General features: G+C 43.9%; 2 protein-coding genes across 3 annotated transcripts; one reads left to right on the plus strand and one right to left on the minus strand.

Moving 5' to 3' along the window:
- Nucleotides 1-12,489: 12,489 nt before the first annotated feature.
- Nucleotides 12,490-16,973, minus strand: smn1 (survival of motor neuron 1, telomeric). Of its 2 annotated transcripts, XM_056289318.1 has the most exons (8): nt 16,841-16,973; nt 15,971-16,042; nt 15,753-15,872; nt 14,897-15,088; nt 14,426-14,596; nt 13,960-14,034; nt 13,678-13,785; nt 12,490-13,573 (listed from the first exon to the last, which is right to left on the minus strand). In XM_056289318.1, the coding sequence occupies exons 1-8, from the start codon at nt 16,886-16,888 to the stop codon at nt 13,511-13,513; spliced, it is 849 nt and encodes a 282-aa protein (XP_056145293.1). In that variant the 5' UTR covers nt 16,889-16,973; the 3' UTR covers nt 12,490-13,510. The 2 variants fall into 2 exon arrangements, with proteins under 2 accessions (XP_056145293.1, XP_056145301.1); XM_056289326.1 differs by lacking the exon at nt 14,897-15,088.
- A 54-nt stretch (nt 16,974-17,027) lies between these two features.
- hspb11 (heat shock protein, alpha-crystallin-related, b11) lies at nt 17,028-20,071 on the plus strand. The gene is made up of 5 exons (XM_056293699.1): nt 17,028-17,228; nt 17,414-17,520; nt 19,553-19,621; nt 19,730-19,773; nt 19,884-20,071. Exons 1-5 carry the CDS (start codon nt 17,134-17,136, stop codon nt 19,974-19,976), a joined length of 408 nt encoding a protein of 135 aa, XP_056149674.1. The 5' UTR covers nt 17,028-17,133; the 3' UTR covers nt 19,977-20,071.
- Nucleotides 20,072-24,805: the final 4,734 nt, after the last annotated feature.

The following is a 24,805-nucleotide window of genomic DNA, read 5'->3' on the forward strand; positions in this document are numbered from 1 at the left end:
AACAAAACCTGCCAAAGGCCGGATGAGTTCCTCTGTGAACCAACGGCCATCCATACCTGGAGAGGAGATAGGGACCACCAAGTACCCCCCCGCCTACTGAAACACAATGATGACTCAACCTGTTGAGGCATCCGGCTGTGCTCCTACGACCTCCATAGGTTACAGAACTGATGATGACGATGATGACATGTTGAGCAGGAACCCCACACGGACCCAACAGCACTGAGGACACACTAAGCATGTCCCCTTTGATATCAGCTGGCGTGGCTGTTATACTACAGATGATACATCTGGAAATGCTGACTATGAACTGTTGGCTGCTCTGTACGTTGATCAGTAGGGGAGAGCTGTGGGGCATTCACAGTCCCTTCATCTATGTGTAACTAAACCTGACTGGCCAGTTTATTGTTTCTGCATGGATTGCATTTATATTGCACTTTTCTGGCTGCAACAGCCACTCAAAGCACTTTACATTCAATGAATGCCTCACATTCACCCATGCACACGCACTTCACACACACACACACAGACTGATGGCAGTGTTAAGCATGCAAGGTAACAACCACCTCACCAGGAGCACTTTAGGGTGTTTGCTCAAGGACACGTCAACATTTTTTTTTGCAAGGAGTAACTGAGGATTGAATCAGCATCCCCGCAGTTACCAGACAAGCTGCTCGACCTCCTGATCCATACTGTACAGCTTTCCCTTTCCACACTAGTCAGGTGCAAACATTGCACGTTGCATGCATTTTAATTCCTTTCATTGGCAGTTATAATGGGGCTACGTTACCCCCCCCCCCAAAACAAGTTGGCTACCATATCTTCGCAGTAGTATTTCATTTTAATATCTGGTAACAATTGTCCAAAAACTTATTATTTTTATGTTCTCATTCGCTTTTAGGGTATTTGTTGAGATCTGCAAAAAAAAAAAAAGCTGATGTATTTTGATGAAGAATGTCTGTTCTGTGAAGCGTCGGGTCTGGTGGTGGTGTGTCTGTACTTGACACACCACCAGGCATGCTTAGACCTTTTTAATGTTTCAGGCAAGACTGCTCGATTTAACCTGTGGGAATGCCCCGTTCATTAATATCAGTTGCACGGCCTCGCTGGAAAGCTACTGGGCAGGCCGAGCCCTGGGTGGCTGCCAGCGGTTTGCTTTTTATTTACAAGCATTTGCAACAGACCATGAAGATGTAGCAGGAATGTGAATGAGAATCTCTGGTAGGCCCTTGGGCCCCTGCAGGAATTTGCTGGACCTGCTGTGAATGGAATTTTCAAAGTTCACGAGGTCATCTAGGAGAGGTTCACATCCACGCAAGAACTAGGAGCCTAAGAAAGCCCCTTTTCATTCAGACATTTGAGTTCATTTCCAAAACAGGGTTGATTTATGAACAAATTTCTACTTTGACGCACCTCCGGTCTGTTGTAGTCGCCGCCGGTTAGTGTGTGTTTGGGGGGGTCTCATCATGGGACGCTCCGTGAGCTGGCTCCGCCAGCGAAACACGCCAGCTGCATGAAGCCCTTACAGGCCAAGAGTTCTTAAATTACTTCGGCGCTGAAACTTTGCAGACCGAGCTCTTGTTTTCGCTGGACTAAATGTAAGATTCTGCAGCCTTCGTTGACATCGTGGTTCAGAGGCAGACACGGTTTTATGATAGGACAGTAAACATAGTATTTAACTTCTTAATACTTTCAAACAACTCAATCAACCGGCACATAATTTGTCAATTTGTTACACTTCTTACAATGACTTTCATACTATTTGCTTCACAACATTGTGCCTAATACATACACACGCACACATATATATAAAACTTTGTCAAAAGAAACACTCAGTGGTAGGGAAAGTGCTTAATGAATAAGGAGCAAAATAATCCAGTGAGTCAAGTAAATTCTTCATGAGACAGTACAGGCCTGTTTCATGCCATAAGCAATCACCAGCTGTCAATAAACCTGCTCTGACAGCTGATGATTGCTTATGGCATGAAACAGGCCTGTACTGTCTCATAAAGAATTTACTTGACTCACTGGATTATATATATATATATATATATATATATATACACACACACACACATACATATATATATATACATACATATATACATACATATACATATACATATACATACACACACACACACACACACACACACACACACACATATATATATATACTCAAATCACTAAGTTAGAGGCCTGCTTCGCTACTGTGAAAAACTGGATGTCACTTAACTTTCTGCTTTTAAATTCAGATAAAACCGAGATGCTAGTCATTGGCCCTGCTAGACACAGACACCAATTTGATCGAGTAACGATAACAATCGACAACTGTGTGGTTTCACAAAGTGCGGCAGCCAAAAATCTTGGTGTTACGTTTGATCCCAGCCTTTCCTTTGATAAGCACATTAAAGAAATCACCAAGACTGCCTTTTTTCACTTACGTAACATTGCTAAAATTCGGTCTTTTCTCTCCGTGGCTGATGCAGAGACTCTAATACATGCATGTGTTTCATCCAGACTTGATTACTGTAATGTTCTGTTCTCAGGTCTGCCACATTCTAGTACTAAAAGTCTTCAGATGGTTCAGAATGCTGCTGCTAGAATCCTAACTAAAACTAGGAAATTTGACCATATTACGCCAATTCTTGCCTCCCTTCATTGGCTTCCTATCCCTGTTAGATCAGAATACAAGGTGCTTCTGCTGACTTATAAAATCCTAAATGGGCTTGCCCCATCCTACCTGTCTGATCTCCTTAAACCTTACATGCCATCTCGAGCTCTTCGTTCTCAAAATACAGGGCTCCCGTGTGTACCCAAAGTTAAAAAGAAGTCAGCTGGTGGCAGGGCCTTTTCTTATCGGGCTCCATTGTTGTGGAATAACCTGCCTGCTGCCATCAGACAATCAGAGTCTGTTGAGTCCTTTAAATCCAGACTTAAAACTCATCTTTTTGCCTTAGCTTACAATTAGTTGCCTTTATGTTGGGTCCTTCACAACCTGTACTGGATGGCGGGTTGGTTTTCTGTCTCAATGAATTTACCAACCACTGTTCTGCCGACGAGATTATCGAGTATAGATTACAGAGTATAGATTATGACTAGTTGATGACTTAATAGATTATGGCTAATGACTTTTGCAAACTGTTCTCTTCTCTAACATGTCTTTTCTCTCGCTCTGAATGACGTCTTCTCCTTTCTCTTTTTCTGTGTTTGAATGGTGTCATGTGAGTCTCTCTTGCGTGCACGTGCAGTCGGTTCTCCTCCCAGGTCTCCGTGGTGATGGTGGGCGCCATTTGGATGCTGCCTGCCCTCCCACTCCTCACATAAGTTTTTCTTTTATTACATGATGATGCTGGTGGCGTGGCTTGGGTCCCGGACTGCTCCGTTGGCATGTGGAAACTGCTTGGCATCCTGTGCATCATGTTCTTCATAAATGTTATGTCCATTATAATTCTGTTATCCTCTTTCAATGTTGTATTATGTAAATTGTGTGAACACAACATCCATTGCACGCTGTCCGTCTTGGGAGAGCGATCCCTCCTCTGTTGCTCTCCCTGAGGTTTCTTCCTATTTTTTCTCCCTGTTAAAGGTTTTTTTTAGGGAGTTGCTCCTTATCCGATTAGAGGGTCTAAGGACAGGATGTTGTGTTGCTGTTAAGCCCACTGAGGCAAATGTGTAATTTGTGATATTGGGCTATACAAATAAAATTGAATTGAATATATATATATATATATATATATATATATATATATATATATATATATATATATATATATATCAACACAGATACAGGGGAAAAAAGGTTTCATGCATAGCAGTACAGGCCTGTTTCGTGCGTCGCACACTCTTTTTCTCCTGTATCTATGTTGATATTCCGCTCCTCATTAGTTGAGCACTTATAACACCATTGGCGGTTTCGGAAAAAAACGTTATATATATATATTTTTCTTTTTACTACTTTATTAATCCCTGTGGGGCAATTCTTCCTCTGCATTTAACCTAGCTGTGTAGTTGGGAGCGGTGCCCAGCCGCCGTGCAGCACCCGGAGACCAACTCCAGCTCTTTTGCCATTGCCTCGGTCAGGCGCACAGACAGGAGTATAAACCCTCACATGCGAGGCTTTTTGATGGTGGGGGAAACTGGAGCACCCGGAAGAAAACCCACCACAGACACTGGGAGAACATGCAAACTCCACACAGAGGATGACCTGGGATGACCCTCAAAGTTGGACAACCCCGGGGTTCGAACCCAGGATCTTCTTGCTGTGAGGCAACAGCGCTAACCACCGTGCTCATATATATATATATATATATATATATATATATATATATATATATATATATATATATATATATATATATATATATATATATATATATATATATATATATATATATCCATTTATCCAACAAGCCGCTTATCCCAATCGGGGTCGCGGGGATGCTGGAGCCTATCCCAGCAGTCATTGGGCGGCAGGCGGAGAGATACCCTGGACAGACCGCCAGTCCATCGCAGGGCCCTAATAATAATAATTATTATAATAATTCCCTCACAGCAAGAAGGTCCTGGGTTCGAGCCGCGGGGTAGTCCAACCTTGGGGGTCGTCCCGGGTCGTCCTCTGTGTGGAGTTTGCATGTTCTCCCCGTGTCTGCCTGGGTTTCCTCCGGGTGCTCCGGTTTCCTCCCACAGTCCAAAGACATGTAGGTCAGGTGAAACGGCCGTACTAAATTGTCCCTAGGTGTGAATGTGTGTGTGTGTGTGTGTGTGTGTGTGTGTGTGTGTGTGTGTGTGTGTGTGTGTGTGTGTGTGTGTGTGTGTGTGTGTGATGCACAGGGCGTGTGTGATGCGTCAGTGCAGTAATACTGGGGTAGTAGTGCTTGTAGTTAGTGCATGCTGCATGCTGCTTCTGCTTGCTACACTCTGCTCTCAGCTACTGCCGCCGGCTAGCCCTCTTTGTGGGGGTGAAAAGAGGAGCCGAGTGCGTAAGTCTCCCCTGCCGGTACATAGCCTCTCTACCGCCAAGACTCCTGCAGTGCCTCCTCGTGGCCACACACGGTAACTGGGTACCTTGCGGTCCCTGGCTAAACTGTAGGGGATCTCGGAGCTACAGTGGTCCCCAGAGGTCTAATGCGCAGGCCCATGTGAAGTGGATACGCCCTGGCATTGACCAACCACTGTCCCACTGCCTTGTGGGTAAGTGTAGGACGACAAAGGCTAGGGGAGCACACCCTGAGAGAAAAGCAATGTGCATGGCGGCGCACGATAGGCGGTCCTCTGACAGACTGGAGCTCCGGCAGCCTCCTGCAGCTGTGGAAGAGTGCTGGTCGTCTTGGGCCCCCCTTGCCACCAGATCCCACCCTCTCACAGTGAAGAAGTGCTGCTGGGACATGCGCACCCCCAGCAGCACTGTAAATAATCTCTTTGCGCAGGTATCCACCTCTGCCTCGGTGAGACCAGCAACCGGAATAAAGTCTGGCGGCGATGGGGTGTCTGGTGACGGGAGCAGGTATGAATGCACTGGAAGCTCCTAATCAGACCCCTGCACGCCAGCGGCACAGGGCTATTCATGGTCGCCAGCAGCTGGGCTTGAGTGGCAGCTGCTCTCGGCAGACCCCTGTGTGTCTGAGCAGCCCTATTTAGGAGCCACACTGCTCACCCCAACTGGGGAGGGGCCTAGAAAAGGTGGCCTAAACATTGCCCACTCAAAACATCCTGGATAGGCTACCGCACCTATCGGGACATTCCACTCTGCGGTCGAAATAAAAAAAAGAAAATAATTCCCTTTAAACTGGCAACATGGAACATAAGAACTCTGCTGGACGTTAATGCCGAAAGACCTCAGCGAAGGACTGCACTAATTGCAGCGGAACTCAATCGCTACAATATTGACATTGCTGCACTCAGTGAAACCAGGTTCCTGGATGAAGGCTCCCTGAAGGAGGACACCTACACCTTCTTCTGGAAGGGATACCCTGCAGGAGGACAACATCAGCATGGTGTGGGATTTGCAATAAAAAACAGCATCCTATCAAGACTCACTGAAACACCGATTGGCATAAGTGAAAGGCTCATGTCGCTCAGGATCCCTCTGGCCAAGAAACGTTATGCCACCCTCCTAGGTGCCTATGCACCAACACTGCCATCAGAGGATGACGTAAAGGACCGCTTCTATCAGTCACTAGATGAGGCTCTCCGTCATATACCCAAGGAGGACAAGATCTTTTTGCTGGGCGATTTCAATGCCAGAGTGGGGAAAGACAACAAGGTGTGGAGTGGTGTCATTGGTGGGCATGGCATTGGGAAAGTCAATGCAAATGGACTGCGCCTCCTAAGCCTCTGTGCTGAGCATGGCTTGACCATCACAAACACCCTCTTCCATTTAAAAAATAAGCACAAAACATCCTGGATGCACCCACGCTCCAAACATTGCCACCTATTGGACTACATCATTGTGAGACGTGCTGATACAAAAGACGTCTTACTCACTCGTGCAATGAGAGGTGCTGAGTGCTGGACAGATCACCGGCTCATCATGACCAGGCTCCAGGTGGAGGTACGCCCTGCTGTTCGTCTCCAAAGGTCAGGAAAGAAGAGGCTTGACTGTACCCGGCTAGAAAAGGCTGAGGTCCAGAACAATCTCCGCCTCTCTCTGGCTGAAAACCTGGAAGACATTGAGCTTCTCTTGAGCACGGATGATTCCATTGATAGGAAATGGTCTTCCGTGAGCTCCAGACTCTACAAGGCAGCATCCCAATCCATCGGTTACAAGAGCAGAAAACACCAGGACTGGTTCAATGACAACACAGGCACAATAACTTCCATACTCAAAGGCATGCATAAAGCACACAGTGCTGTCCTCAACAATCCCACATCAGCTACACTCCGGCAACAATGGCAAGCATCCAGGAGAGAGGTGCAGTCAAAATTGCGTGCCCTGCAGAATGAGTGGTGGATATCGAAGGCAAATGAAATACAATCCCATACCGATAGAAATGATATGCACAACTTTTATGATGCAGTGAAAACCATCTACGGCCCAAGAAACTGCTCTGTCTCCCCCCTGAAGTCTGATGATGGTACCACCCTCATAAAGGACCAGAAACTCATCACAAAAAGATGGGCAGAACATTTTGAGACTCTTTTGAACCAGCCCTCCCCAACAGATCCCTCGATCTTGGATGAACTACCTGTCCGCCCCACCATCCAAGACCTTGACCTTCCACCAACCTTTGAAGAGGTTCATTGTGCAGTTAGGTCGCTGAAAAATAACAAGACCCCTGGCCCTGACAGTATCCCTGCAGAGATTTTTAGACAGGGAGGCTACCTCTGCACCCGTGCACTTTTCCTGTTCATCTCACACGTATGGAAGAACGAAACTGTCCCTCAGCAGTGGAGGGATGCTAACATCATCTCCATATATAAAGGCAAAGGAGACAAGTCCCTCTGTGGCAACAGCCGTGGCATTTCACTACTGGCTGTTGCTGGAAAAGTCCTGGCCAAACTCATGTTACACAGGCTGGTAAAACACATCTCAGAGGAGCTGTTGCCTGAGTCACAGTGTGGGTTTAGGAGGAATAGGAGTACTGTGGACATGGTGTTCACAGCACGGCAACTCCAAGAGAAGTGCAGGGAGCAACATCAGAACCTCTTCATAGCCTTCATCGACCTGTCAAAGGCTTTCGACACAGTCAACAGGGACATCCTATGGAACATCCTCCTGAAGTTTGGCTGTCCACGAAAGTTTGTCAACATCCTTCAAAGATTTCACGTGGGGATGATGGCACGTGTGACCATTGGAGGCCAGGAATCCGAGCCCTTCAGGGTGTGCACCGGGGTACGTCAGGGGTGCATCCTTGCTCCAGTTCTCTTCAACATATTCCTCCTGTGTGTGACATTGCTGCTCCACAAGGAAATCAGGAAGGACAGTGGGGTTACTGTGGACTTCAGACTAGATGGAAACCTATTTAACATCCGTAGGCTCCAAGCGGTCACAAAAATGACATCTGAGCACATCATCGAGTTACAGTACGCAGATGACTGTGCAGTTGTGGCCCACACATCCGAGGCACTACAAGCTACCCTTGCAGCTGCTGCAAGGGCGTATGGTAGGCTGGGGCTCTCTATAAATGTGACAAAGACTGAAGTAGTATGCCAGTGGGCATCTACTCCTCCATCTCATTCACCAACCTTCAACATCTCCGACAAACCACTTGCAACAGTGGAATCCTTCAAATACCTGGGCAGCTTCCTCTCTGACGACTGCAGCATCGACAGGGAGATGCAAAACCGGATTAAACAAGCGTCATCCTCTTTTGGCAGACTTAGGAGAAGGGTCTTTCAAAACAAAGACCTCAACCTCCACACCAAAATATCTGTCTACTTGGCAGTTGTCATCACGACTCTCCTCTACAGCTGTGAGGCGTGGACCCTGTACAGCCACCACCTCAGGATGCTTGAGGCCTTCCCCATCAGATGCCTACAATGCATCCTGAGGATAACCTGGCATGACCGAGTGCCCCACACTGAAATATTCCGCAAGACCAACTGCATCAGCATGGAGGCTACCGTCACCCAGCACCAACTTCGATGGCTCGGTCACGTCATCAGGATGCCAAAGGAGCGCTTACCGCGTAAAGTGCTGTATGGCCAGCTACATCTTGGCCGCCGCTTGGCAGGGGGCCAGAAAAAACGGTACAAAGACCAGCTGAAGACCATCATAAAGAAGTGCGGCCTGAACCCGAGCCAGCTGGAAGACACTGCCGCCCAACGCTCCATCTGGCGGCAGCTCTGTCAACAAGGGGTGCAAAACCTCGAGAAGGACTGCGGTGATCGACGGACCAGAAGACGTCTGAAGAGACATGAAGCCAGTACCACACCTACACCCCCAGTCAGTGATTTCACCTGTTCTGTCTGTGGCAGACATTGTGGATCGCGGATAGGGCTTTACAGCCATAAGAAGACTCACAAGTGACAGAGGCAGGATTGTCATCATCGGACACGACGGACAACCTAAAGCAAAGCAAGCAAGTGTGTGTGTGTGTGTGATAGTCTGGCGGCTGTCCAGGGTGTCTCCCCACCTGTCGCCCAATGACTGCTGGGATAGGCTCCAGCATCCCCGCGACCCTGAGAGCAGGATAAGCGGTTCGGATAATGGATGGAATGAATAATAATAAGTTCTGTAGAAGTTCAAACCCTCCTTCATGTGGCACGGACCGGGCAACGGAAGTATAGCAAGCCAGCAATACTATATATATATATATATGTGTGTGTGTGTGTGTGTGTGTGTGTGTGTGTGTTTGTTTGTGTGTGTGAGTGTGTATATGTATGTATATATGTATGTATGTATGTATGTATATATATGTATGTATATATATATATATATGCATATACATATACATCCTGTCCATACATACAGCTAGTTGGATGATTTATATTTATATATGAATATTTAGATTTCAATTATATCCAGCAAGTTTTAGATTTTCTATTGGTGAAACAAAACGGCCATAAATACTGTCAAATGCAATGTAGTCCACTTCTGTACCAATGAAATATGTGCCGGGGGGGGGGGGAAGCTGTGCTAAAACTCAAATTCATAAAGAATATGAATATTTAACCTTTAGCCCAAAACTAGACTCGTCTGTTTCAGGATAAGTGGAACTTGATCTCTCGGAGTGAAAATATTGCACAAGCGTCAAGTCTGAGTCCATCTTCTGCACGGACTTGGCAGGGCTTACAAATGAACTGGCTGAAAACAATGCTTGGACTTTTTCCCACATGAAAATTAAACATTTTCTAAGATGTAGTCATGACGATTTCTCTCTCTTTTTTTAATGACGCTGAACTTAAGTTTCTCGAGAAGAGGTTATAAGAGGTTATAAACAAAATAAAAATGACTTGGCTTAATGCATACCCCGACAGCCCAAATATACTTTGCTGCACTTAAGGTATTTATGCTGTTATAATAATAATAATAATAGTAGTAGTAGTAGTAGTGGTAGTAGTAGTAGTAGTAGTAGTAATAGTAATAGTAACAAAAATAATAATAATATTAGTAGCAGTAGTAATAGTAATAATAATAATAATAGTAGTAGTAGTAGTAGTGGTAGTAGTAGTAGTAATAGTAATAAAAATAATAATAATAGTAGTAGGAGTAGTAGTAGTAGCAGTAGTAGTAGTAGTAGTAATAGTAATAGTAATAATAATAATAATAATAGTAATAGTAGTAGTAGTAGTAGTAACAAAATAATAATAATAGTAGTAGCAGTAGTAATAGTAATAATAATAATAGTAGTAGTAGTAGTAGTGGTAGTAGTAGTAGTAATAGTAATAGTAATAAAAATAATAATAATAGTAGTAGCAGTAGTAGTAGTAATAATAATAATAATAACATTAATAATAAATTTTATTTGTGGGCGCCTTTCAGAGCACTCAAGGACACCTCACACAACACAGTTAAGATACAAAAACAAGCGGCACCGTATCAGACAACAAAAAGTCAACACAACAGGTAAGTATATATCTGCACAAGACTCAATGAAGCGCGGCTCAGACTGAGTACGCCAGTTGGAAAAGGCACGTGTCGAGATGGGATTTGAAGGTTATTACGTGTATTGTGCGCTAGGCGTTATGGCGCTCCAGTTTCTCTGTTTTGTCAAGGTTTAAAATCAAATCAATGCTGCTTAATAGTTCCTTAACAATCATTAAATTTTAAATTAGACATTCTTTTCATTCGTCACGCCCTTCGTCGGTACAGACGAAAACGTGCAATTTTCTGTGACAAATGATGTTTTGCACGCCGTTGCACCACTTCACCGTCACGAGAGGATCCTCACGGCTACTGACAATACGGTAATGTAACCGGTTATTTTCTTGCCCGGTGCGGGATTCGATACGGGGTGTACTGCACCACAAGGCGACAACACTAACCGCTCGGCTAAAGGGTCAGACCCGTTAACCAGGGGCTAACGTGTCTTACTAGTGGTTTACAGTGATGTCGCCTTGTGGTGCAGTACATCTTGTAGCGAATCCCGCACCGGGCAAGAAAATAACCGGCTATAATAATAAAAAAAAAAAAAAAACATTCACCCTCCGAGAATTGTTTTATCAAGTGTAAATCGGCCATAAACGGGTCCTCCCTGTTTTCGTCAAATTGCCCCCCCCCCCTTCGCTTTAATGCGGCGTCGCACAATTTTTTTTTTGCAGCATAATCTGAACGTCAGACTAACGCTTGATCAAAAACGTACTTTATTTCCACACCGGGTGTGCGGTGGCCTCCGTAACCCCTTATCCCTCTTATCTCCCCCCCCCGTCCCTCATTTAAAACCAGGATGTTTGATGCTGTTGGGAGCTTATGTAAATAGCCCAGAGCATTGTTACTTATACAGCAGCGCAATCTCATTTTTTGGAGTTTCCGTCTCTTTGCTAGCAGGCGCCGTGTGACTCGCAGAATGTGTTTACACATCACGTGGCCTCCTCAATCGCAGAGGGCAGAGCGATGATTTCCCGCGCTTGGGCCCTGACCCTCTTTTAGTTCCTGGCTGGGGAGGATCGGCCCCTTTGGGGGAGCTCCGCTCGCTGCACAGCTTGGGCAATAAGCTTATGTGTGTGCTTTGCCATGGCTGATTTCAAACCCTCTCTGGAAGGCACAGATAGGCCTGCTTCATAACCCCTCGTTTACAGCGGCAATCGTGCACGTCAATAACCCAAGCTACATTTCCTAACCGATTGTCGTTTGATTTGTCTTTATTCATTCAGTTTGCTCTTTCGCGCCAACGCAAATTCCCGCAAAAAAACCCAAAACAAAAACAAAAGGGACCAATGGGAGTTCAACGCAGATGTGCTCAAGTTACAGTAAGGCATAAGATGTGGGCACAAAACCCCACTCACAAAGGGGGCTACTCTCCAATCGAGAGAGCAATAGCTGGGATGGAAGAGCTGGGGGGGGGGGTAGGAGATCCCATGGTCTGAAAACATGAGACAATCAACGCTATCGCACCCCCCCTCACAACAAAACCCTATTCTGTCTCTCTCTCTCTCCTCTCCTCTTGCTCTCCCGTCTGTCTCGCACAGCTAAATAGTTCACCTCTTTTAAACTGGGCGAGTGGGCGTAGGAATAAAGCCACCAGTAGTATGGGCATGTGCGATAGGGCTCTTCTTTTTACAGACGGAAGGCATAACAAACCTAGCATAATGACTCTGGCTGGCTCCACTGTAATTACATGTGGCTTTCTTTGCTCAAAATATGTACTATCGTATGTACAGCCCTGTCAGTGTTGCATACGGTTCCCATAATACTGAAAAGCCAACCAGTCGAGATTAGGTCTTAGGACGATACATTAACTACATATAAATTTGCACAAAAAAAAGTTTTGTTTGCATCTAAATCTCCAGGACTGTTGCTTTAGTATGATTAACTGTTACTTTCCATCTCCATTTAATCAACAACAAAAAAATCAAATTAAGCTGGTATTAAGTAAAACTGTTTATATAGTCATGTCATTTATGGGACACTTTAACAATAGACAAGAAACTCTCAATGGAGACCCCGAAGTAAAAGATCTTCTGTTGTCAGCGATCGAGGAAAATCTTTATCTGCCTTCAGTCTCACCGAGTCATATTCTCTGATGTAAAAGATTCCTGCTTACATTTTTTTTTTGCCATCACCCTGAAGAATGCGGTTATCTTACATGAATTTCAAAGCATATGATGGATGTGATCCTATATTGGGTAGTAGAACACCTCAGGGAAAAAGCCCAACTTGAATGCAGGGCCTGTGCTAGAACGATACCCTGAATTAACTCTGTGGGAAGCACCACAGGGAGTAAAGCAGGACTCATGTCTGGCCTGCAACCAAATCCTCAGCAACCTAAAAAAAAAAAGGAGATACACTATAGGAACTACAGAATGTTCCTGTGTAGCAACGAACAGCAGGGAGTGCTTGCTATTAATATTAACGCTCAAACATCTTCCCAAGAATCTGACACAAAAGAATGATCCGACTTCTACAGATCCATACTCGCCATTGCAACTACATGCACTTGGTGTCTGTGACATATACATACTACTCCTACTTCTACTCCTACTACTACTACTTTCAGCTGCTCCTATTAGGGGTCGCCACAGCGGCTCATCTGTTTTGGTTAAATGGCTTCTCTTCAGTGGTCGTTCGCTCCATTCTTGGTCAATGAACCAACCAACAAAGAAACACAATGTTTTCTAATCATTTCTACAAAGTCTCTGCAACACAATATGTCAACAGTTCAACAGCAAAAGGTGTAATGTGAAGCTAGTCATCGATGAGATAGTTTTTATTTCATTAACTTACAAAAATAAAAGAACCATGCACCTTTGAACAACCCAGACACTTTACTTACTACAATGAACTTTTCATTTATAAACGTTTCCATTTACAAAGCTGACAATGAAGAGACAGACCCAAACGAAGCACTAGAGGGTGGGTTCATACTACAGGTGAAATCCGAAGGGACTCTCTCAAACTTTGAAAACTTCATTTGCGATGAGACTGAGTCTTCTTCCCAGAGCGAGCTTCTTTGCGTCCCTGTTTCAACCCCTGGGAAAACCAAACAAACAACTTTTACATAAGCGCTCATTTTTAAAATCACAAACTTTGCCTTAGCTATTCTAGATTGGTGAAGTTTCATTCTGTCCACATACCAGATAGTATCCAGTGTGGTATCCACTCATATACCAGGAGATGAGCATAGTGCCCAAGGCCTCATCAACCCCCACATCAGGACTCATTGGTGGTGGAGGTGGGATCATCTAGAGCAGAAATACACCGCATCAGGTATCGTCAAGACAGGAGAAATGATCTCCCCTTTTTTTTACTTAGTTTGTCAGGTGTGTTGGTCAGTTTATGTTTCGGTGTAGGCAGATTTTAATTTGCATAAATAAGTGATCAAAGCTGTTTTTTTCCTGTGTCATTTGTAGACTCACCGGTGGCCCAGAAGACATCATGGGTGGCCAGAATGGAGGTGGAAGGCCAGAATCCCTAGACTGGCTGTGTGTTGGCTAGAAGAATATAGCACAGGCTTCAACACAATGTGTAACAAAGGTCATAACAGACTCAACCCTTTCTAATGAATGCTTTTACAAAGTACTCCAGTCTTATCCATTGTCTAATTTCAGCTACTTCCAAATATTCTATGCTCAACCACGAAACAGACTTGGGAATATATACTTTGTCTCTGAATAACAGACTTCAAGATGGCAAGAAGAGAACTTGCTCAGCATAGGCTGGAAAAAAAGAATGGGGATCGAGTCATTTAAATACTTCGCTTGAAAACACACTGATCCTGGTAATAATGAAATTAGATATAGCACCCAACACCTCTTTGTGTGAAAAATAGGTTGGAGCTGTAACAGCAGAAAAAAGCATGACCTATATTTTTATTTTTTTTACCATTTTGAAGCTTGGCATGGGTGGCGGACCAGGGGGAAACCCAGGAAGCCACTTAGGGTTGGGATCCTTGGGGGATTTGGCCTTTGGGGGTTTGGTGTGTGGCTGCTGTCCGTGCAGGTGTTGTGCGGTTGACCTCTCACTTTCCTCTGTTGAAGAATCCTCTTCATTTACCTTTATTCCAAACAAACCAATGAAAAACAAACACATTACTTCAATCATAAGGCTCATTGACTCCTCAACTTCTTTATATTAATCTCTGCTTGAGTTTCAAAATATTTTCTCCAAATACTATGCACCAATTTGTTTTGAAGAAGAAGGACGAACATCTCATAAAAGCAAAGAACCAAATGGAGATACTAAATTATCAGTTCATTAATAGTGAATACTGTATGCTTATAGCACTATACTAATTCCAAGATCTTCTGTTGTTTATGGGCTAGAAGACTGAGAATGAAAATTTCCCTACTATACCTTGATATATGTCTCCTCCTTAACCTCAGAGGTCTCTGATAATAGGTCTTTAAGGTTCTGTTCTTCCTCATTCCCATAGTCTTTAAAAAAAACTACACAAGTACCCCTCTTCAGGTCCACGGAGGAAATGGTAGCTGGATAAAGAATGCCATCCTCTGACCAGTAAGCACAGCACGAGTCACCAACCTGCCACTGTGACACAACATGGAGGGATGTGTACACTGAATCAAAACACAAAAGGCCAAAATGTGTGAATTAATGTTGTAGTTGCCAATTATGCCTGTGCCTCAGGTATCTGGGATTGAAATGAATGAAACAGAGGATTAAAACTTGAGTTTAAGAAATTTTAACTGATTTTTTTGGGGGATTTTTTCTCCCCAATTGTATCCGGCCAATTATCCCACTCTTCCCGAGCCATCCTGGTTGCTGCTCCACCCCCTCTGCCAATCCGGGGAGGGCTGCAGACTACCACATGCCTCTTCTGATACATGTGGAGTCGCCAGCTGCTTCTTTCACCTGACAGTGAGGAGTTTCACCAGGGCGGCGTAGCGTGTGGGAGCATCACGCTATACCCCCCAGTTCCCACTCCACCCAGAACAGGCGCTCCGACCGACCAGAGGAGGTGCTAGTGCAGCGACCAAGACATACCCACATCTGGCTTCCCACCTTCAGACACGGCCAATTGTGTCTGTAGGGACGCCCGACCAAGCTGGAGGTAACAAGGGGATTCGAACCGGCGATCTCCGTGTTGGTAGGCAATGGAATAGACTGCTACACTACCCGGATGCCCAATTTTACACTTTTTAACAGCTGAAAACTTTTGTTCTCCTATATCTGAATAAATCCTGTTACTAACCGCTCTGTCTGGCGGGGTGTTAGCTCTTTTACTGCTCTGGTTATTTTTGTTGCTCTTGCGTTTTTTTCCAGGAGAATCCCTCTTGGAAGTCTGTGGATCACCGTCGTCCTTAAGGGCAGTCTGATGCAAAGACAAATTTTTTTTTAAATGGATAAAGCATGAGTATAAAGTAAAAATAAAAGAAATATGAATTTCTTTGATATAAGTAAACATTTTACCTTGAATGATGCCACTGCCTTGTCATAAGCCTTTATCAGTGCTGTGTCATCCCAGATATCTGAATCATCACTCTGAAATGTTTGAATGTGAAGTAGAATTATGGCCGATGTAGAAATGTTAAATTTTCCTTTAAATGATCTTTTCCCAATGACTGAAAACAGCAAATTAGGTATGGCAGAGCTTGGCAATACGGAAAACATCACAATAACCATATTCTTTTTTTTTTACAGAACAATATATATCAAAATATCTGTTTACCCATGCACAATACCATATTTAAAAACCAAACGAGGTTCATCACATCAAAATGTTTGGTTAAGTATATCAAATCAAAACTAGTTTCAAATTAATACTCGCTCATTTCAGACCTCGTTTTGTGAGAAATGTTTGGTATTAGATGGTCGTTATCACTCATTTAGACAACAAAATGTGTATCACCATAAATCAGAATTTCATCCTAACTCAATACCACTGAAAAACAATACACGATATTATCGAATTATTGCCCAGCCCTAAGAAAAATGACAGCTCTATAAAAAGGTGGACTCCTAATTCGAAATCAGTGGTTCCTCTTTGTGCATGCCACAGTGCAATTAATGCATACAGAGGAAGTTGACGTTTGGATGACAAACACCGTGGAACAGATAACCGTATTGTCGAAAAGCCATCTTCATTGACCTCGTATAATCTTGACAAGGACGGTTTTCGGTCCGACATCAACGCTATTTAACATCTGTGCAACTGAAAATGCAGCTGCAACTCCTGACCCCCTGACTGGGTGCAAACATTACATTATTAACAAATCTAGCGTAATCTACGACATGAGATAAGCACTAAGATTCTAGTCCAAGTATTTTATGAAAACATACCTGTCCTGTCCCACGTGTAAAAAGGACGTCTTCGCACCCGTTTGCCATGCTTAAGGCAACTTACAGCGGAAAAAAACGAGCAAGAAAACTTGAGAGTCGCTAACTCTCTCAGAACAACGTGTGTCGCAGGTAGTGACGTATCATCAAAGCGATGACGTAAATGTTTAGCGACAGTCTGGTTGGCGGGGCAACGGCGGAGGTTGTAGACTTGAGTCCGGATATAAGTTCTAACTAGCGCTAACGCCAGCTTCACGCTGCTCGTTTCATTGCATGTGAAGCTTGATGGTTTGCGAATGATGACAAATCAATCTCTTACTTCCTTAGGCGCAAACGTTGTCCTGGCTACATCCGGTGACGAGAATCACCCCCCAGAAAATATAATTGATGGGTACGTGTTGCTCTGATGCAGATACAGTTGATCTTTTTTCTTTTGTTTTGTTTTGTTAGGATGCTAGATTGCAAAGTAACGCTGGTAACGGTAAAGTTAGAAAAGCGACTCCTTTTACCTTCTTTGCGGTGTTTTGACAACAGTGTGTTGATACCGACTCATACGTTGCTCTCTCCTCTCCTCAGAAACACCGACACGTTTTGGATGTCCACTGGTATGTTTCCTCAAGAGTTCACAATTCGCTTTGCCGAGCCCACGAAGATTGCTGTCATCACATTGGACTGCTATAACGGTATGACAGATGTCTCCTGGGCAAGCTAATCCTTACTGCCAGAGGAATGTTCCTCTAATGAAACAAGAGTATTAGACCACAAAAAGAAGGCATCCCAGGGATCCATAGCATTGGTTCATTCCAGTATAGACATGATGAACAGATTCAAATAACAAAATTCAGGACAAGGAGATCACTGTGATATGATAATATATGACTTTAATATGTCTTACAGGTGTTCTCCAAGGTATGGTCATGATTGAAAGCATTCTGAAATCATAGCACTGAACTCCATAGGGCTAAAATTTACAAGTTAAACTAATCAAACTCAATTTCATTTCACTCTGGCAGACATGGTGTCCCGTATAGAACCACTAGCTATTGTAGCCTGTGTGTATTATGGTCTATTGGCTTATCCTTCTCCTGGACTGCCACCTTGTTGTGGTGGAGAAGCCTGTGTGTACTAATGATCCCAAGAGCTATGCCATCCGGAGCTTGGCTCCTGGTAGGGTCACCCAAGGCGGATAGGTCAAGGTTCGTTTCAGACGAAGTGCGAGCCAACAAAGACCTTAACGGCGGAACAGGCAGAAGAGTTCTCCAGCTCACAACGGCAGTGAAGGCGGATGAAGGCTGCAACAGTGGGTGGTCCCCAATCGTCTTGGTTCTCCATGCCATTGGACTCTGGCCACCCCCTGCCAAGGACCGTGTGGTGGCTGCAGGCGCATCAGCCACTCCACGTAAAAAGCTGTCACGCGCAGGTGTCCTCCCGTTATGCAGCTCCAGGATCAACCTCTACACCTCTACACCCACCTGAAAACCCAGAAGGAGGACAGTCATACTCGACCCCGAGTGACCGCCAATGATGATGTTTGCCTTATCAGCCCTATTACGTTGGCTCGTCAAGTTAATTTAGAATGGCCAACAAAGTGTCTTCCCAATGTCTTTATTAATTTTCCCTTGTGCATTTAAGTTAATTTCAACCCATGTAGAAGTTTTATTTGTAGAGAGAATTAGAACTTGGTGTCATTTTGGAGGTACAAGTGAGAGAGCAGTTTAGAGATTCCCTTATCACAGCTTACCATGAACAAACATCACTAGAGGTGGATCATTTTACTGGCAAATTCATAAAAGAATAAAAAAGATTTTGGTTTGAAAAATATAAGAAGTTTCCTCAAGCTGTTGGACATTTGTCATACAGTCAAGGGCCCTTGATGCATTAAACTGGATGTTTGCTCACAAGTCAAATTTATTTGTATAGCCCAATATCACAGATTACAAATTTGCCTCAGGGAGCTTTACAGAAACACTTTATCTTCATCTTAAAGCAGTATCATTCATTTACACAAGATTATCAGTGTAATTGAACAATCTATTTAATGTCTTTATGCATGCTCAATAATCCAGGTAAGGAAATCACATAAAGTTGAATCAGTTCATCTGGACACAACGTTTTATCTATTTGACCCTGAATCCATGTGAATCTGTGTAGTGAGACCAACAATGAAATCTATCAGGTTGTACTTGCCAAATAAAGCTGTTAACACTGTCAAAGTTTGTCCTATAATCAGATTTCTGTGTCATGTATTCAGTGCTGAAATGAATCAATCAATTATTTGATTTGTTCATGGATGTAAAATTAGACCTAATTGATGATAATTTTGGTAAATGATTCATGGTTTTAGTAATTTTATTAGATAGCCTAAAACATTCACTGGTTACAGCTTCACAAATGCTAACATTTTCTCGCATTTCTCCGATTTATTTGGTTGTAAAATAAATACTAGAGTTTTTTTTGTGGTAGCTGTCAGAGTAAACAGTTAAGCTCTGGGAACTTGTGATGGGCAGATTTATTGTCATTTTTGTCATTCTATAGACTAAATGATTAATTAAATGATTGTTTTTAAAAAAAAAAATTAATTGATAATGAAAATAATTGTTACTTGCAGCCCTGCTTATATTTAAAGGCTATGACTTTGTTCTAACTTCCTACTATTTTTGATTAATTGATTGCTTAGGACAGGTCTGATAATGTCGCATATTGAATCTTTTGCAGTCAAGGATCTAAAGATTGAAAAGAATACCTCTGATACTGTTTCCAACTTTGAGTGCATAGCAGAGAAAGGTAAGGATAAATCAAATTCATCTGTATGTCATTCATTACATTTTCACATCTGGTAAACAATTTTCACAAATATTAGACTTGCTGCTAACAACGGTCATTTTATTGCAGAATTTGAACATACTGAGGGACAACGACAGTCGCTTAATTTTTCAGTAAGATGACTCAAGCATTACCAGTGTAAAACTCATACATGTATGGAACTGACCAAAGGAAAAAAAAGACATCTCCCATCTCTCACCATCTCTTCTTTCTCTCCTTTCAGCTTAATGAAACCAGTGCAACCCACCTGCGTTTCATCATCGCTTCAGGTTACGACCATTTTGTCTCGGTACACAGGGTCAGTGTGGAGAGCTGACACCTCCATGCCGGGGTTAATAATGGGTATGGCAGATTAAGTTTTGACAATGTCTGAACATTATTTTTGTACATAACCATAACATAAAAAGTATAATCACATTAAATATGAATGATTCTCATTATTTCTCATTGTTTCTCATATTGTGTTTTAATTAAGAGGTCCGTACATTGATATCTTATCCTATAAGCAAATAGCCAGGACGGTGATCCGGTACGTTATTCACGAGTGTCAAGCAAATTCAAAGTGAAATTCAATCTGTCAATATTGTAAAACACATAAGTGAAGGCAAATGTGCGCTTTAGCTAATGCATTTAAACCTAGATTATTTACTTGGAACCTGAGTATGTTTTTGATGCTAGGATTAAATTTGAAGGGTCGAACTTTAATATTCAGTATTCAACACTGTAGTATTCCAGTTCATTTTGTTAGTAGATACTTGCCTTAAGAATAATGATCGGAAAAGTGGCTGAATGATAGATTTTAAATACAGAACAAGTCTACTGAGATAATCTTTGCAGCTACTGACTGAGATCAAGATAATTAACTAATTAAAAACAAGGGGACTTAAATTGGCACCCCATATAGCCCCTCGTGAGGAAACTTCGACACCCCTACAGATATGGGGACTTCGTGTCTTGCAGCTGGGGGATGGGGGACCAGATGGTTTCCCTGCCAACCAGCCAGTCTCTATAGGCTGCAGGCCTATTCAAACAAAGGACACAGGCCACCTCCTGTACTCCATCTTCAATTCGCTGAGACACACACACACACACACACACACACACACACACACACACACACACACACACACACACACACACACACACACACACAGAGGCTCCCATCTACCTCCATGGCTATTTAGACTCAGCAGTAGTAAAGGGTTGAGCAGATTGGTGGGGACCCTATGGGACTCCCTCCCCAATTACTCTGTTGACTGTGGAGCAGCTTGGGGAGCTGCGAAGACTGTGAATGCAACAGCTAGGTCTGCATGCAGCGCTCCGGATAAACCAATAAAAAGAATTTAAAAATACTAGTCTGAATTACTATCCCCCTGATATTTTGCTACAGCTAATTGCTTGGGGTATAATTGGGATGCAATGCATTTGAGTATTAGTGTGAAATAAGGAATTAAAACAATATGGAAATTGATACAGTATTGGCCAATCTCTGAAAAACTGGTTTGGCATATTTATTATGAGGTTAGACCATGAATGAGAACACAAGGTGCCATGACAAGTTATTCCAGCAATTGGTTTTTGGTACTTTGCAAACGTGTTAGCCGTAGATTTGTGATTAGAGAGCTTTTTTTCCCCTCTTTTTTTAATGAAAAAACAGGGTTGCACATGTGCCACCCCATACCTAATATATTCAAACCCCTTTGTGCTTGACCGTCGGCTGATCATCAGATTCGCAGCAGGATATGACTGCGTTATTATGTCAGCGCAGGCCAGGCCTAAATTATCAACCCATCTCTTCTGAAGGCTCCCTAATTGTTGTCCAATCGCACTGAGACATCTGCTAGACCTAAACTGTGTATGTTGAGCTGAGTTAATAAGACAAGAAATAGGATAACCTAATCCGTTTTCCAAGCTTCTTGCTTGCAGTAATTGCAAAACACGTTTGTCTGCAAAAGCTGAAAAAGGTTTATTAGTATTATGGAAAGACACAGTTCGACAACTGCCTGTAGTGCCATTACAAGTTGGAAAGTGGAGGGTGCTGTTTAAGGTATTGCGTTTTCCTTTCTTGTCATTGCCGTTTGAAAGGATTGGCAATAGAAATTATCTGGATTTTTAGAGAAAGGATAACAAGGCTTTATTTTGTTGTTGTTGCTTCGCAGTGTTGTTGGTTGGCCTAGTCGGCGTCATTGTGATGCTTTTGCATGCAGGTGTGAAGAATGAACCAAAGCGGGGCGTCCAGGTAGCGTAGCGGTCTATTCCGTTGCCTACCAACACAGGGATCGCCAGTTCGAATCCCCGTGTTACCTCCGGCTTGGTCGGGCGTCCCTACAGACACAATTGGCCGTGTCTGTGGGTGGGAGGCCGGATGTGGGTGTGTGTCCTGGTCGCTGTACTAACACCTCCTCTGGGTGGTCGGGGCGCCTGTTTGAGGGGGAGGGATAGCGTGGTCCTCCCACGTGCTACGCCCACCTGGAGAAACTTCTCACTGTCAGGTGAAAAGCAGCGGCTGGCGACACCACATGTGGTAGTCTGCAGCCCTCCCCGGATCAGCAGAGGGGGTGGAGCAGGGACCGGGACGGCTCGGAAGAGTGGGGTCATTGGCCAAATACTTGTATTAAGTGGCCAAGGGGAGAAAAAGGAGGGGAAATCCCCCCCCCCCAAAAAAAGAATGAACCAACCATCAGTTCTTTCTTTCATACCAAACCAACAACTGGGACTTTCTGTTGTTAAGTGTAAACCTCTGTTTATTTCACTGACGGCAGTATAAACTGCTGACAGTGGGCCCTACCAGTCAGCCTTGTTGTGAGAGGGGAGGAAAAGCTGGTGTGGGGCGGTAGCTGGCAAAAGGCTGATATTAGATAAATATAATGAGATTAAAATGTACTTCATACAGAAGAGTGGCCAATTTGCAAGTGCATTTTAAAGCAGTTTTGTGTATATACGTAACCGCACACATATTTCTTTGACCGTGGAGACGGTGGGGTTTTTGCTAGTGTGAGGGAAGCAGACATATTTGTTGCAAAGCAATATTAAAAATAATGCTTCTGAAACACTGCAGCAAAAAATATTCCTGTCTACATGTGGTGTTGTGGCTTGTTCATCAATCATTTGAAACTATGTACCTTGTGTGTGTGTGTGTGTGTGTGTGTGCGTGTTTTAAAATGCAATACTTTTCTTTTTATACCACCCAACCAAAGTGCCAGCTTGTGCAATATCGTGTTTGTTGTAAATTACGTTTTCACAGTTTGAATGAATATCCTCATGGAGGCCAAACATGTCATTTGCAAAACATTGGAGACGTATTCAGTGTCCATCTTTTACTGTGTCTAACTGGAGTGCAGCTTGTCAAACCTTCCCTGCCAATATTGTGTATAACGTTGTAACATAATAATGACCAGTGCTGCATCTGTACCTGTATATATCTATATATATATATCTATATATCTAGATAGATAGATAGATAGATAGATAGATAGATAGATAGATAGATAGATAGATAGATAGATAGATAGATAGATAGATAGATAGATGTGTGTGTGTGTGTGTGTGTGTGTGTGTGTGTGTGTGTGTCCCTGGGTATCGTGTAGGTAAACCGGGGAAACCATTGCCAGGCGGACCTCCTCACCCCGGAAGTGAGAGGTGGAAGTTGTTCGGAGCAGAAGAGCCCAATAAGCCGGGATGTTATTATAAATGCTCGTCTGACTCCACCCGGAGAGATGGCGTTTTTTTTGGACGCTACGAAGGTGGAGGGCCGGTGTGTGGAAAGACGGGCACCGCTGGGAAACCGGAAGTCGTTCTACATTTTTAAATCGCACGAGATCTAGTAGCAGGCGGCTGTACTTCCTCGTTTTAAACGCTTGCGCGCGTTATGACGCGAGGCCCATTAGCGTGTCTGCGTGTGGTGGCGGCCGATGACGGCTGGTCTGTTCTCGGCGATACGGAGGAGCGCTAATTCAGGACGCCGACACTACTTAAAGTAATCTCCGCATCGGTGCATGATTCTGTCTGCTACTCCCAGAAGACCTGACGAGGTGACACACACACGATGTTTTGTTATTGTTCACGAAATAATGTGCTCATCGATGCCCACGTCTCTTAAACTTTTCCCGAAGTGGTAGTTAATGAAACCCCCAGGGGCGTCCGGGTGGCGTGGCGGTCTATTCCGTTGCCTACCAACACGGGGATCGCCGGTTCGAATCCCCGCGTTACCTCCGGCTCGGTTGGGCCGTCCCTACAAACACAATTGGCCGTGTCTGCGGGTGGGAAGCCGGATGTGGGTATGTGTCCTGGTCGCTGCACTAGCGCCTCCTCTGGTCGGTCGGGGCACCTCTTCAGCAGGGGGGGGGGGATTGGGGGTAATAGCGTGGTCCTCCCACGCGCTAAGTCTGCCTGGTGAAACTCCTCACTGTCAGGTGGAAAGAAGCGGCTGGCGACTCCACATGTATTGGAGGAGGCATGTGGTAGTCTGCAGCCCTCCCCGGATCAGCAGAGGAGGTGGAGCAGCGACCGAGATGGCTCGGAAGAATGGGGTAATTGGCCGGATACAATTGGGGAGAAAAGGGGGGGGGGAATCCCAACCCCCTTTTCAAAAAAACCCCAACCTCTTATTGTCCATCTGATTACATCCATTAGCGCTTCATGATTTAGCCTGCGTACTCCTAACCTGAAACACAGTCAGTATATTTCCCAAGTTTGTATTTACATAGAAATGTTAAAATAGCATAAACGCATCTCCAGTAAAGTGATTGATGACCATATGAAAGTCCCAACTGTAATTACTAAGGTTTTATAGTGTCTGACCTGAAGCATGCAGCAGCAATGATTCACAGTGACAACAGAGATCATGATAAACTGATGAAATATTCTCAACCACAAAAACAAGCTACAAGCTTTTCTGATATCCTGAGAATGACAAAAAGACTAGAAAAAATTCACAAATACATGTTAAAGTCCAAATCGGGGTGTTATGTAGTAGTATAGCATGTTGCTCCCTGGTGCACGTTGGGCGTGTTCACGTGCAGATTAATAACCCTATGGTCATGTAAGCTCGCCTGTCTGATCATCATTACCGGGGTTAGCACCACCCAACTGGCAATCAGATTTTTACTAATCTTTGGATTTACTGGCAACATGTAAACAACATAG

The sequence above is a fragment of the Lampris incognitus genome, chromosome 1 (genome assembly GCF_029633865.1).
Source record: "Lampris incognitus isolate fLamInc1 chromosome 1, fLamInc1.hap2, whole genome shotgun sequence".
Classification (NCBI taxonomy): Eukaryota; Metazoa; Chordata; class Actinopteri; order Lampriformes; family Lampridae; genus Lampris; species Lampris incognitus.

Excerpts from the sequence above, each read along its gene's own strand:
- hspb11 (XM_056293699.1), top strand. The coding sequence starts at position 17,134 with ATGATGACAAATCAATCTCTTACTTCCTTAGGCGCAAACGTTGTCCTG. Across the intron at positions 17,229-17,413 it reads CCAGAAAATATAATTGATGG|AAACACCGACACGTTTTGGA; the intron begins GTACGTGTTGCT and ends TCCTCTCCTCAG. Across the intron at positions 19,622-19,729 it reads TGAGTGCATAGCAGAGAAAG|AATTTGAACATACTGAGGGA; the intron begins GTAAGGATAAAT and ends ATTTTATTGCAG.
- smn1 (XM_056289318.1), bottom strand. The coding sequence starts at position 16,888 with ATGGCAAACGGGTGCGAAGACGTCCTTTTTACACGTGGGACAGGACAG. Across the intron at positions 14,597-14,896 it reads AGGAGGAGACATATATCAAG|GTAAATGAAGAGGATTCTTC; the intron begins GTATAGTAGGGA and ends TTTGGAATAAAG. Across the intron at positions 13,786-13,959 it reads TGATGTCTTCTGGGCCACCG|ATGATCCCACCTCCACCACC; the intron begins GTGAGTCTACAA and ends TTTCTGCTCTAG.